A 13,039-nucleotide genomic window follows, 5' to 3' on the forward strand; every position below is an offset into this window, starting at 1 on the left:
CTGTGTTCCCTTTTTGGTGAACCACACTATAGTTATTGAAATGTTATACTCTTTAAAAAATAGTAATATTTATGGTCACGGTCTTCTTTGTAGGGTTGGCGTGAAAGGATCTAATCTCTCACATGCGATGGTGTTGGTTGAAAAAAGAAATTAGAAACATGCTGCTTACCTGAAGCAGGAGCTCAGAAATAGTAGCTCAGAAAGTTGGGAATCGATAGCTACAGTGTATCCAGAAAGTACTGACCGTACTTCACTATTTCCAGCTTTTGTAATGTTACAACTTTATTCCAAAATGGTTTAAATGTCTTTTATTACCTCAAAATTTTACTTTACTTTAAATTTTTGCAAAGTTATTACAAATATGTTAATTATTTGAAGAATTCACAGCAAAAAAAAAGTCCCTTAAAATTATTTCCCAAGAAACAACAGTCACTAATTCACGCAAATACTTAATGAATTGGCCAACTCTGTTTAGCCAGCACCAAATTAGATCTGCCTGCTCCTGTAATGAGCTACACCTGATATGACTCCTAAAGTCAATTATCTGTACGTGCAGTCGATCCACTTATCTCCAAATATCTGTGTGTACAGTAGCCTCCCATTTATTATATGTGGTGAGTGAAAAGCAGTAATTTTAACAATTATTAGAAAATCTCCAGCGTTACTCATTTCTGTTGAATCTGGATGTCAGTAATCTTTGTACTATCCATTTGCCTCTCTCATTCTTCCTTTTCCTCTGTTTTCCTCTTCTCTCCACTGACCTTCTGCCTGCCAGCCATCCTTTCCCTCACATTCTTCTGTCTTTCTACTTCTACATCCACTTGTCTGTCACCAATTAGGAGCCATCTTCACTCCTTCATTACATCCCTCTGTCAAGCCCACTCTGTCTCCACTTTACCTCTCCTTCCTGTTCTTTCTCTTGGTTTCCTCTCCAGTATGTCAAACTGTCTTGGCACTAGCACCCATCACATACTTCAGCCATCAGAACCTTCCAGTATTCATTTACACAAATCCGACAAAAAGAAGTCAATTAAAGAACCTTGTGATATGAGAAACAGTTAATGAATAAAGAGGGGAAGGTTTACATTGCCCTTAATATTTAGGCAAAGTTCTTGATCTTCACTTTAGTGGACACAAAGCCCTTTACTCAAAGTAAAAAAAGAAAAAGCTGTTAAATGTGTATTGCTACGACAGATTGTCTCTTTTGAACTGACCTCTGTCAGTGTTGTTTTTAGTCTTCGTCTTTATCTTTTGTCGTGTTCTGTAATTTTCAGCCTCTCTTTTCTCTTTTCTATCTACACACACACTCTCAGTTCTCCTCTCAGTTTAAATCACACTGACTCACGTTCTCTTGATTCCTCTTTTACTCTTTCAGTGTTTTCACAACCCTCCTCTCCCTGCTCATTCTCACCTTTACCTTTTTATCTGTAACTACATCTCATGACCAAGCTTAGAGTTGACTAGTTTAGCCCGACTAACTGTTATCCCTGCCATGTGTCCCCTTTGATACGCCCCGGTCCCCTTACCCTACAGCTCTATTACCACAAAGTCTGGTTGGTCCAAAACCAAAAAAATAAATAAAATAAACAGAAAAAACAGAACTTCAATCATCTGTTTTTTAAACTTCTATATGATTTTTTTCTTCTTTCAGGGAATGCCACAACTCTAATCCTCTCTAACTCTTACACCCCCTTAAAACACTGCACCCGTCTGGCATTGAGAGAGATCTTGACTTGATACGAAGTAACACCTCGCTGTCCAATTTGACTTTAGGGCAGCCATGAATGTAAAAAGTAGAAGGAGAAAACAAAAGAAGAATCCAAAAAGTGTGAAATTACCTGTCAATCAGTAGGATCAATCCGATTGGATTGAGGATACTCTCTTTGCGCGGATGCACGGCTGCTTGTATTGTAAAAGTGGGTTTTAAGGGAAGTAATGGGGAGTAGTGGGCTGGGTGGGAAGAGTTTGGGGTTAGATAGTGGGAGTGAAGTAAATGCATGTTGCATGCTGTGTCCGGGTTTGTTGGATTTTTTGATGGGGTGTTGCATGAAATCCTCTTTGTCGCATGGCTATGGGCGACATCGAGCCTGCCTGCCTGTTGCCTGTCGAGCGCTGTGGATGTTGGCCGATGCCCTCTGCCTGCTGCACACTTGGCTTTGGGCATGCCCGACACTTGCACACACTCAGGAACACAAGAGCACGTACACAACTCCACCGCCATCGTACTACCGTGCTTGCCATCGTGAGTGCCCAACGCTCATGTTCGTAGGTAAATCTGATGGATGTTAACTGGTCAAGATAGGAACGGCAAGCGACCCCAGCTGGCCTAGCTTGTTCAGTTCTATCTGCAGGTTTCTCCATTGGTTTTACCTGGTATAGACATGTAAAGACAGGGAACCTCTTTAGAGGTAGGGGGAGCTCTATAGCAGTTGCCTCAGTTAAACAAAACCACAGCAGTCTCCTGAAAAATAGCAGAATTACACCAGTGATACTGTTATTGTTCTTCAGTCAACTTATTTTGTCTCTAAAGGACTCCAATTAAGCACTCTTAATTGGAGTCTGTGCAAATAATTGTGTGTAAGTGTAGAGGGAAGGGATGATTGTTGGGGTAGGGTGGGGGGTGGGGGGGTCGGGTCTGTGTATGTGTACTGTTATATCTATCTATATGTGTGTAACAACAGAGATGTGTAAATGCACCCATGCATTCACACATTTAGGGAACATGGGCACAGGTTGGGTCGGAGGCCATTTCGGCTCCGATTGTTCTTCCTTGTGGTTCTCAGCTCTCACAGTTGCTTAGCAGCAGATGGCCCTCATTGGATATAGCTGTGCTGTTTCGTAGAGTATCACTGGAAAAAAAAGAAACAGGAGACACTGGAACTCGACTATTCAACATTCTGTCATCACGTAAATGCTCTTGCACTTGCCAATGCAAAAAATTAGCAAAGCTGTGCAACAGACTTAACCCACGAATTCTCAAGAGTCACTCTATATGGCACACCTTTATCAGAGGATTCACTGACTCTACACCCAGGCATCTGTGCCTTAATTCTAATCTCTCTCAGGGAATATTGACTAAAACCTGGGCAAATCCGGTCCAGCTGGAATTGGCTGTAGTCTATGGAGCTCTCTCAACCCTGCCCCCAACCCCTCATCCCCTCCCCTTCCTGGAGGTTCAGGCACACCACAGTTCAGCAGGGACACATCCCTTTCTCATCCTCTCATCCCTGACTGGCTTTCCACAGAGGCTGCTGCGCATGGATCTACCGGTTGCTGATGACAGCACGGTGCATTTTAACTCCACGCTCATGGCTCTGATAAGGACAGCACTGGACATAAAGATTGCTAAGGGTATGGTATGAAGTACTGTGACACTTTGAGTCTCTTTCTTCACAGTTTCTGTCTCTTTCTCTTGAGAAGTATGTTTTAGATTATTGTAGCAAATATGACAAATTGCTAACAAATTACTTTTTTGTTTTTGGGTGAATGTTTGGATGCCTGAATGGATAAATATATTTCTTTTTGGATTTCATGCCATTGTGCCTCTCTTTTGGTCGGTACCTTGCTCTTTTTGTGTCTGGGGGCTCTTCACATGTGGTCGGACGTCTCCATGTGTCTACAAATTTTCAATGTGTGTGCATGGACGCTTTTGGTACATGCTACCCAGGTGGTGCAGATAAGCACCAGATGGATGCAGAGCTTAGAAAGGAGATGATGGCTATCTGGCCCAACCTATCGCAGAAGACACTGGACTTGCTGGTTACCCCTCACAAGGGTAAGTTGTTGGAAAACAGCACAAAGTGGTGTGTGTGTGTCCGATCACCAACTCACCAAGAGGAAAGCTTCTACCAGCCAGTGTCATTCACTGCTTTGCATCTCCTGATCGGGGAACAACAACAAAAAACACACACATTAACAGTACTTACGCACATGCATAGATTTACAAATGTAAATTCTTTGCAAATGTTGCTCCAATACTTTGGGCCAGAGCAAAATAGTACATGCATAAAGCCAGACTAATATCATCAATTGGGCGGTAAATTTAGATGGATGATGCCTCTTTGTCACACCGTGTCATTTGTGTTCAAGGTCAGTTATTTAATGAATCCAAATCCAGTTAACTTTACACTTTAGAAGTTTTCAAAGTTACTTCAAAGCCTTCACTGTACATGAGGTTGGGTCAAAATTTAGCACTTAATCAATTTGAATAATTTTAACTCCAGGTCCAGGAGAGAATAATTTGTGGCACTAAATCATTTGGTAACTGGGAAGTTTTACTTGTTTTCTGATCATTCACTGGGGAAAACTTCAAAATTGGGCATTTTGGATAAACTTGGTTAAAATGTTAATACAAAAGGTCTCCTTTTTACCTCCTTGTAGGATTCTGTGTACATTTTCTACAGGACAACCAAAGTAAAAGTGTTGGACTATAATGACTAGCTCCAAAAAATTAGTATGTCGTCATCAACAACACCTCATACTAGCTGTCAAGCACGGTGGTGGAGTGATGATTTGGGATTTTTTTTACAGCAATGGGACCTGGGCACCTTGCACTCATTCAGTCCACCATGAACTCATTCAAATGTGAGGCTGTGTCTCCCACAGCTAAAGCTTGGCCCAACATACAGCAGGTCAGTGATTCCAAGCACAGAAACAAATCTACAATAGAAAAAGAAAAAGATCAAGGTGCTGCAATGAAGTCCAGACTGCAACCTGATTAAAATGCTGTGGAGAGTTAAATGAATGCCTGCAGACTTCAGTGAACAAAAGCAACAGTGGGCCAAAATTCCTCCACAACAATGTGAAAAACTGATTACTTGTACTTCGTCCTTGTGTTTTGGTATCAGGCTCAGCTTCTAGCTGTAACTCCTGTGTCACTGTAATCTGCTAATATAGCTTATGGCTCTGAAATGGAAGAGCATCATTAGTGCTCACATGTTCCATAATATAGTCTGGGCATATCACATTGATCAGATAAATTTAGTCCTGAAGATGGCTTTTGTTGTAAGTTGAATACGCAGAGGTTATCTCATAAAGACACAAGGGCTCAAATTCAGCAAACTAAGGGACCAACGTTTTGACTCACCCTCATGTAGTTGAAAAAGTGTTTATAGTAAAGTAAAATTTGATATGCCTTCACTAACTATACTTAAGTGATTGTACATAAAAAAGGTGGGAACTTTATTCAGCTTTCATTGATTTTAAATGGGATTACCCTTCAGATAACATGTACAGATACAGCATACCATACTTAGATTCACATGGGCACACAGACACATCACATAAGAGTAGAAACAGCAGGACACAAACCCACACCATGAAACTATCCACCCATTCAGTCATTCCTGTTATCAGGAGGTGCCTACTATAGAAGATCCTCTATAGAAGTCTTTTCACTACAGGAAGACTTTAGGATTAAACCTTTATACAAATGTAATGAATGTAAAGCCTGATTGGTTAAAAATAAGTTTATGAAAATGTATATAGTGCATGTTTACTTCTTAGTACTTGCATGGAATTGATTGAGATATAAGATATGTGTGGTCATATCTTATCACACATTAATATCAGTTTTAATGCTCGAAGACTTTTAGCCACGCCACTTTGAAAAGGGCGCCACAAGTATGCGGTGTAATCTAGTAATTCACATTGTTCATAGACAGTCGAAACAAAGCTCAATATTTTTCTGATTTTAAATATTTATGTGTTTCACCCAAACTCTGGGGATATGTATCCGGAGTTTTTGGAAAAAAATTGAGCTCCTTTTTTTCTCAGGGATCACTTGGCTGTGGTGTCCACGTTTCTTAATGAGGTGGCTGCCTAGTCCTAAGCCTTCATATTAATCTATAAGGAATTTCTTTTCCTTGTATGATAAGATGATAGCGAAATAATAAGAGCATGTCCTTTGAAAAGATATAAGAACAGCATCTGCCTGTGAAAAGACTACCAGCTTTGTTACTGTACTGTGTTGTGATATCGTATATGCCTGTAGTACACCAGCAAGTGAGCTTAACCTTGTTTCAGTTAAGGCTTCATTCGGGAATGTTTGCACAGTGGTTACTGATATTCTTCAAAAAAACAAAAAAATTTATTCGTTTGTTGAATGTTAAGTATTTTGATGAAGTAATACAGGTTCTTATTTGCCCTTAGAAAGTGCAATATAATTTTTTTTAAAACATGACAAGCTACAGTGTTCATGAGCAAGATATAATTTAAGAACTGCCAGAAATGCTCCTTTAACATTTAAAGGTATTTGCTATGTGAACTTTCAGACTGTGTGCTTGCTCATAAATTTCTCCCAAGAATTCATTTGTTTTCATATTTGCCGGGATGGCTTTGTTCTGGGATCCTCCCACCCTGTAAAACGCATATGTGGAAATCCTAAGGTGGGAAGAACGCCAGTAAAATCGAGAGCAGACATCATTGATAACAAACATTAGATAGGGTCAACATGACATTGATTAAGTCATAATGGAATGAAATGTAGAAGCTGGGGTGGAGGTGGGTTGCAAATCGGCTTGCAGTGGCAGCAGTAACTGTGTGCAGACTGAAGCAGTTTAAATAGATTTGGTCCCTATTCTCCCAACAAGAGCTCAAACTGTCCCACTGACATTCTGAAATGTATGAAAGCGGTCATGATACAACTCTTGGCTCAAACCATGAAATTGTCCCTGCTGCTGCCTTCTTGAGAAAAACGTCATCGCTCGATGATACGGGGACGTGCCCATCAGTCTAGAACAGGGTAAATCTGGGCTCATCAGACCACATTACCTTCTTTTATTGGTCCAGAGTCAAGTGTTTATGCTTCCTAGCAAAACCCAAAGCTTTCCAGTTGCTTAAATGGTTGGTAAACTTTTAATGTATTTAATTTATATATTTGATTTATTTATCCACATACCAAAACTGCTGAAACTAAAGTTTTTCTTTGCTCAGAAGTATCAGTAACCTCTGATCAAATATTCTCGGCGTGTACCTCTGTCAGCTAAAGCTAGGAGCTCCTCAGCTCAGAAAAAGCAAATGCTGAGTATTTTGTTGACGTTACAGTTTTATTTATTTTTTAATGCTAAGCTAGGATGTCCAGCTGCTGGTGGATTATGCATGTTGTGTATTTCTCTGTCAGTGTTTGTGTCTTGTCCCCCACTCCCATCCCTCCCCCATGGCTCAGGGTCCCATCACACTCGGGTCTAATCTTGCAGGGTAACTTGTCATTTTCTCAGCAGCCACAGACTTGACGGTGGGCAAAATCTACGCTGCCATGATGATCATGGAGTACTACCGGCAGAGCAAGACGAAAAAGCTGCAGGCCCTGCGAGAGGAACAGGTAGACTCCAAGCCAGAGAAATATTCCAAATACCGAAAGACTTTTTTCTTTTTGTGTTCCTCCTCCTGGTCGTCTCTTGTTTGCCGTTCTTCTGCCAGATATGGATTTAAAAGAATAAGAAACATGTCTTATACATTTAAATCCTGTGCTGACTCCCAGCTACACTTCTGAGCACAGGTTACCTCCCTCTTGCACTGTACCGTCTCTTTAGCATGCTTCTAAAAATCTGCATACTTTTTCTAGTACCTTCTTGCTTTCTTGGCTAACCAAGAGATCAAGAAGCCTATTATTTTACAAAGCTTGCTAAAAGGGTTATTTTATATAATCTTTTCCAGACAGTTAGCAACTTGACCCTCCCCCACACTTTCACTTGTTTTGTTTGTTTTGTATCATGGATAATTTGAGCATGGTAAGGAGGATAAAGCATAACCAAAGGTTAAACTAAGGATTTTGTTGCTTGTAATCTTCTGAACAGTGATGATGATGATGATGATGATGATGATGATGATGATGATACCACATGGCCTTACCTTTGTTCCTTGTCAGTGCTCGTCCCCTTGTGTCAATGAATGCCTTTAAGATGCACTCGCTTGTGTGGAAACATCTCTCCACTTGTGCAATCGCTCCTAGATTTGCCCATGAAATGGTGTCAGGCTCATTCTTACTGACTCAGATGCATGTCTTGTCTCCAGATTTCCATTTTGTCGAATGAAGGAGTGCATTGGTGAATGGAGAGTATGTTGTTCCTTTCTCTTACCAACACTACATCATGTCAAAAACAGCGTGTGTCCTGAATGCAGGCTATCCCATCGGACTGAACGGACAGTTCGACACCAGCTCTCTCAACATCAGCAGTGCACGATGACTTTAACCATCTCGTCATCTCTACTTTATCTCGCCACTGCTTTCCTCTTTTCTGCTGCAGTCTTTGTTTTCATATTACCATGCTGCTTTGAAGGAAGAATCCACCCACAATCTTCACGTGTATATTTAGAGAAGTCTTTTTTTTTCTGTAGCATCAGGTTTGGATACCCAGTAGGGTTGGGCATTTGGTTTCACTTTTCAGTCATCCTATCATCCCCCTGCGGCATTACCCATAGCATTGCCACTGGGATCCTGCCGTTAAAGTAACACTATCCACCCTCTGTAATGTGCAATGTGTGGCCAATGCACACACAATAAAGGCACACAAGTGAAAAAGAAACACACGTGCCAGAAGTTAATTTTTCACATCCAGCATGATGGAACATTTTCACATTTACATAGAACGCTGATTTCTTCAGCAAACAGTAATTAGTGAACAGAACTGCCTGGATGTGGCTTTTCAGATTTAAGTGCTCCCTAGTGAAAGCTGCTTTCCTTAGTTTCTGAGCCAACAAGCCCACTTTTGGTTAACCCTCTAAGGCAGAGGTATAGAACTCCAGGCCTCTAGAGCTGGTGTTCTGCAGGTTTTAGACGTGTCCTTGATCCAACACAGCTGATTTAAATGGCTAAATTATCTCCTCAACATGTCTTGAAGTTCTCCAGAGGCTGGTAATGAACTAATCATTTGATTCAGGTGTTTTGACCCAGACTGAGATGTAAAACCTGCAGGACACCCGCTCTCGAGGCCTGGAGTTCCCTACCTCTGCTCTAAGGTCTAGCAGCACTGTACAATGAAAATGTGTGATCTTTGGGCTTTTGCAAAATGTTCTCCAAAGTCTTGAGGGGTTTTTTCTTCAAAACATATGGTTAATGGTTAAGGTTACTTAACGTCAGTGATATCTTTGACCTCATCTAGATGCTGTACCTGTCGATCTATGTTCCCACCCTCACTTATGGCCACAAGCTGTGGTTAGTGACCCTGAAGAATGAGGTTGCACACACAGGCAGAGTACAGGTGCTGCTCCTCCACATTGAAAGGAGGCAGTTGAGGCAGAATGCTTCCTGATGGGTCCTCAGTGAGGCGTTCGGGTCGTGACGGCTTCCTGTTGTTGCTCAGACCCCAAATCAGAAAGAGAAAATAAGTAAAATTGACAAATATTTATTTTAGACCTAAAATGACTAATAAAAGAAGCTAAGGGTGGCTCCTTTCTTTAACAACTCATCTGTTTACCTCTTTGCCTCCATTCATTCCTGCTGTGCACATGTCAAGTGTGAAATGTCTTAGTCATTGTTTGTTATCGTTGTCTGTCAGTATTTTGTTGTTTTGTCTTTGTTGGCTACTTTGTTTCCTTGGCATGGATGTTGTCTGATGTCCCTTGTGCCCATCCTCCATGCCATCTGTGTCCTTCTGTCTTCTATTTATCCTTCCAGGAAGCTAGAGACTTTGACCTGTCAAGCTCTCCCTATTTGGTCAATCCAGGTTGATTGCCACCACGTTTCTCTAACCGAGACCCATTCTCTTCAGCCTGTGTTTCTTTGAATCTGCCTGCTCCCTTCTCTGTCTGCGGGGACGTTGAGGGAAGATTCCTGAGACCAGTGTCTCCCTGTGTAATCATTCTGTCATGGAAGCATTCATTCATACACACACAACTGCAGAAACATACTCAGTTGGAGCCAGAGGTGTTCAGTGTTTCTCTGTTTGTCATTATCCTATCCATCTAAACATTTCTACCATGAGTTTTGTCAGGATCCATCAGTGGCTCTGGTGCTAGAACAAAACTGTTCAGAGACAAACTTAAACAGTTTTTCTCCTTGACACTGGAAAAGACAGTTGGACAGGATCAAAAAACTTATGGCTTTTTTTTAAAGTGATATCTTTGTGACTTCATTCGTGAGAACAAACAGAAGTCATATCGGTTGTCTCTGTGTCTGACACAATCAGTATGACGTGTGTCCTGTGGCGAGCTTAGATAATGTCAGCATTTTTAAGCAGCTAACCAAAGCTGGCCATTATTAATGGTGCACATTGTAGCCGGACTTCCTGTCCAACAGATCAGCCTGATGTGTCTGAAGAGGTTTGAATTTGTTTCTGAGCAGCTCTTCAGTCATTTATCCTCCAGCCTTTAGCTTCCAGACCATGGAGGGACATGACATGGGCTCTCGCAGTCATGAACCATCAACGCTAAGCCACTCCAGAGAGGACTCTGTTGAAACAGGATCTCCTGAGAGTAAAACGGCTTGACCTTTGACCTGTCTGATGGAAGCAGAAGTTGCTTTTTAATACTGCTGGTTTAGGATCAGATTACTACTTCTCTTGAAATGGCATGTTACTCAAAACAACTTGGCAGATCAGTATATGATTTTTGAGTAAAATGTCTCTATATAGATATACTTTGTGAGTATGAGAACCTGGTCCAAGACCTGAGATTTAAGAGCAATCTTACCTCAAGGTAAAAGCTCCCCTCTGACACAGATCTGAGATCAGTTTTGCTACCCTGAATCTCTACCCAACATATCAGAGTTAACAGTGTCCCTTTAACACTTTCTGGGTAGCAAGCAGACTCCAGATCAAGTAGTCTTTGGGGAAACTTTACCTTGGATACCCACAGCCATGTGCTTGCTGATGGCGCCCCCGTGTGGGTGCATGCTGCGAGTGCATCCTGTGTTTGTGTCCTGTGTCTGCCCCCCTGAGTGTGCCTGATGCAAGCCTGCAGGCCATGTCGTGTATCTCACACAGAACCGAACGCCATTAATGTTTCAGCGCATGGAGCCGCCCTCTGAGGGAGGCGGCACAGACGGCCAGGGAGGCCAGGGCCAGAACGGCCTCTCCAGCACGCAGCTAGACAACATCAACAGCATGTGAGTAGAAAACGGGGGAAGCCCATACACACTGCAATGAGGCGCTTCAGACAGAAACGTCCAGTACAAATACATTAAGCATACAGTCGCATCCACACTGTAGATCAATTCAAAAAATCTGTTTGTTTGTTTTTTATTTTCCCCCCTTTTGTGCCAGTTCCATTCCAGCTAATGCCTTTAACACTGATTGTGAGCTATAGTGAGCTGAAAGGAAAGGTTTGAAAGTAAAAACAAGCAAAATGTGCTTCTTCTTTTTTTTTTTTGACCAGACCTTTTATGCCTTATTACAGTTTTTGTACATTTTTCACTATAATATTTTAGGAGCCATATTTAGAATATAAGGCATCATGTGACTTCTTGAAGGTTATCAAAACTCTTATTTAGTTTGGTCTCCTTATTTAAACTTTGAAAGATATTGATTATAAAACATGCCACAGTTAGGATGCTTCAAAGTTTGCTGGAATTCTGATAACTTTATCATTATTCTCTTATTAAAGACTTATTAAAGTCTTTGCAGAGAAAGATGGTGCCACTAGCTCGCACCAGCTCATCCACAGCACCTCAGCTGAATCTCATGCTTCTCTTTTTTTAAATCATATCATCACATCAAACAAAATAATATACTGATGTTTTACTGTGATTGAGAAGTTTGAGGTAAAGAAACCCTAATCCTTAAAACAAACCTCTGACAAATATACACTGTGATCTCTGTAACATAGTTATTTTTCAGTTAATTATGATATTAGTTTTTCCTCAAGTGTAGATTAAAATGTAATTTTGTTTTCATTTTCATTTCCAAACCTTGGATTTTAAATGTAGTGTAAACATAAATCAGATCAGATACAGAAAAAGTACAAGCGCTGTTTATCAAGACATGAGTATAAGGTCTTGTTGCCAGGTCTCTCTTGGAAATGAGATTTTTAATCTCAATGAGATTTTTTACCTGGATAAATAAAGGATTAATAAATAAGCAACAATATGATAATTATAGTATCTGTAATCATGTTACCATGCTAAGATTAAAATTAAGCTTGAAGTACAGCTCCTGTTTAGACGGACTCTATAAATCAGTAAACAGGTCAATAGTAGCCGACATATTGATCCCACTCTAAATTAATTCCTTGGTCTTCTGCAAATTCGGTGTTGTTGCATTAAGGATTACTGAAAAATTACAGTATCCCTAGCATTCCAATAATATTCATATTTATGTTTGTGTGTGTGTGTGTGTGTGTGGGTGCCAGACCTCCTGAGGGTGGCATGACTGAGAGCCAGTCATGGGTGACGGCCAAAGCCCAGGAAATGTTCCAAAAGACGGGTAACTGGAGCCCGGACAGACCCTACCCCGACGACCTCCACGACAACCGTCACAACCCCCAGGTATAATGACACCGAACATGCATGTTGTCACCGTGGTAACATCAGTCTAAACCCAACCAGTCCCTGCTTCCACACTGGTCTAGTAATATCTGTGGACATAATAGAGAAGGGAAGAAACTGCAATCCCAACTCAACAACCTACTTCTGCAGGGTTTTTCAGTTTGTGTAGCTACTCAGTGACCCTACTTGCTATTACGTTTTTCTAAAGCATCTAACATGTAAAACTTCCTGCTAAATAAATACAGTTCAAAACATTTCAGAGGGTTTTTCTCCACTTCAGTGTCCGCTGCTAATTCAAAGCTGAAACGATCTTATATTAACCTGTAAAAATGTTCAGAGCTCTACATTGTAAAGTGAAAAGCGCAGCTTTCTAAAGAGAGCAGTTAAAGACAGGTAAGGTGTGTCATTAACCTCCTGGTTTCCTTTGCTCCTTGGCGAGCATTTTATTTAGAAATGTCTTTTTGTAATTATCTAAGCACACAAGTGGATGGATAGGCATCTAAGCCATGGAAGACACCTTTACAGACCTGGACTTTTGCACTTAATCAGCTCCTTCATTCCTGCCGTTTCGATGTTGCTGCTGTTACTCCGCAGGCACAACAGCAGTCTTTTTCTTTT

The 13,039-nt window shown here is 41.1% G+C and overlaps 1 protein-coding gene across 7 annotated transcripts in view; it reads left to right on the forward strand.

Annotated features, from left to right (window-relative positions):
- The window catches only part of cacna1ab (calcium channel, voltage-dependent, P/Q type, alpha 1A subunit, b), a 117,047-nt gene that overhangs the window by 87,394 nt on the left and 16,614 nt on the right, over window positions 1-13,039 (forward strand). For 4 of the 7 annotated variants that reach the window (XM_085409208.1, XM_085409206.1, XM_085409212.1 and 1 more), the window contains exons 38-42: window positions 3,246-3,351; window positions 3,668-3,775; window positions 7,218-7,321; window positions 10,923-11,044; window positions 12,286-12,421. In XM_085409208.1, the coding sequence (XP_085265334.1) occupies window positions 3,246-3,351; window positions 3,668-3,775; window positions 7,218-7,321; window positions 10,923-11,044; window positions 12,286-12,421 (576 nt within the window). The remainder of the gene's footprint in view (window positions 1-3,245; window positions 3,352-3,667; window positions 3,776-7,217; window positions 7,322-10,922; window positions 11,045-12,285; window positions 12,422-13,039) is intronic. The other 3 variants (XM_085409210.1, XM_085409209.1, XM_085409211.1) reach the window with 3 other exon arrangements.

Source organism: Rhamphochromis longiceps, linkage group LG6, assembly GCF_057381845.1.
Source record: "Rhamphochromis longiceps isolate RC_006_pf linkage group LG6, R_longiceps_female_GT1.1, whole genome shotgun sequence".
Classification (NCBI taxonomy): domain Eukaryota; kingdom Metazoa; phylum Chordata; class Actinopteri; order Cichliformes; family Cichlidae; genus Rhamphochromis; species Rhamphochromis longiceps.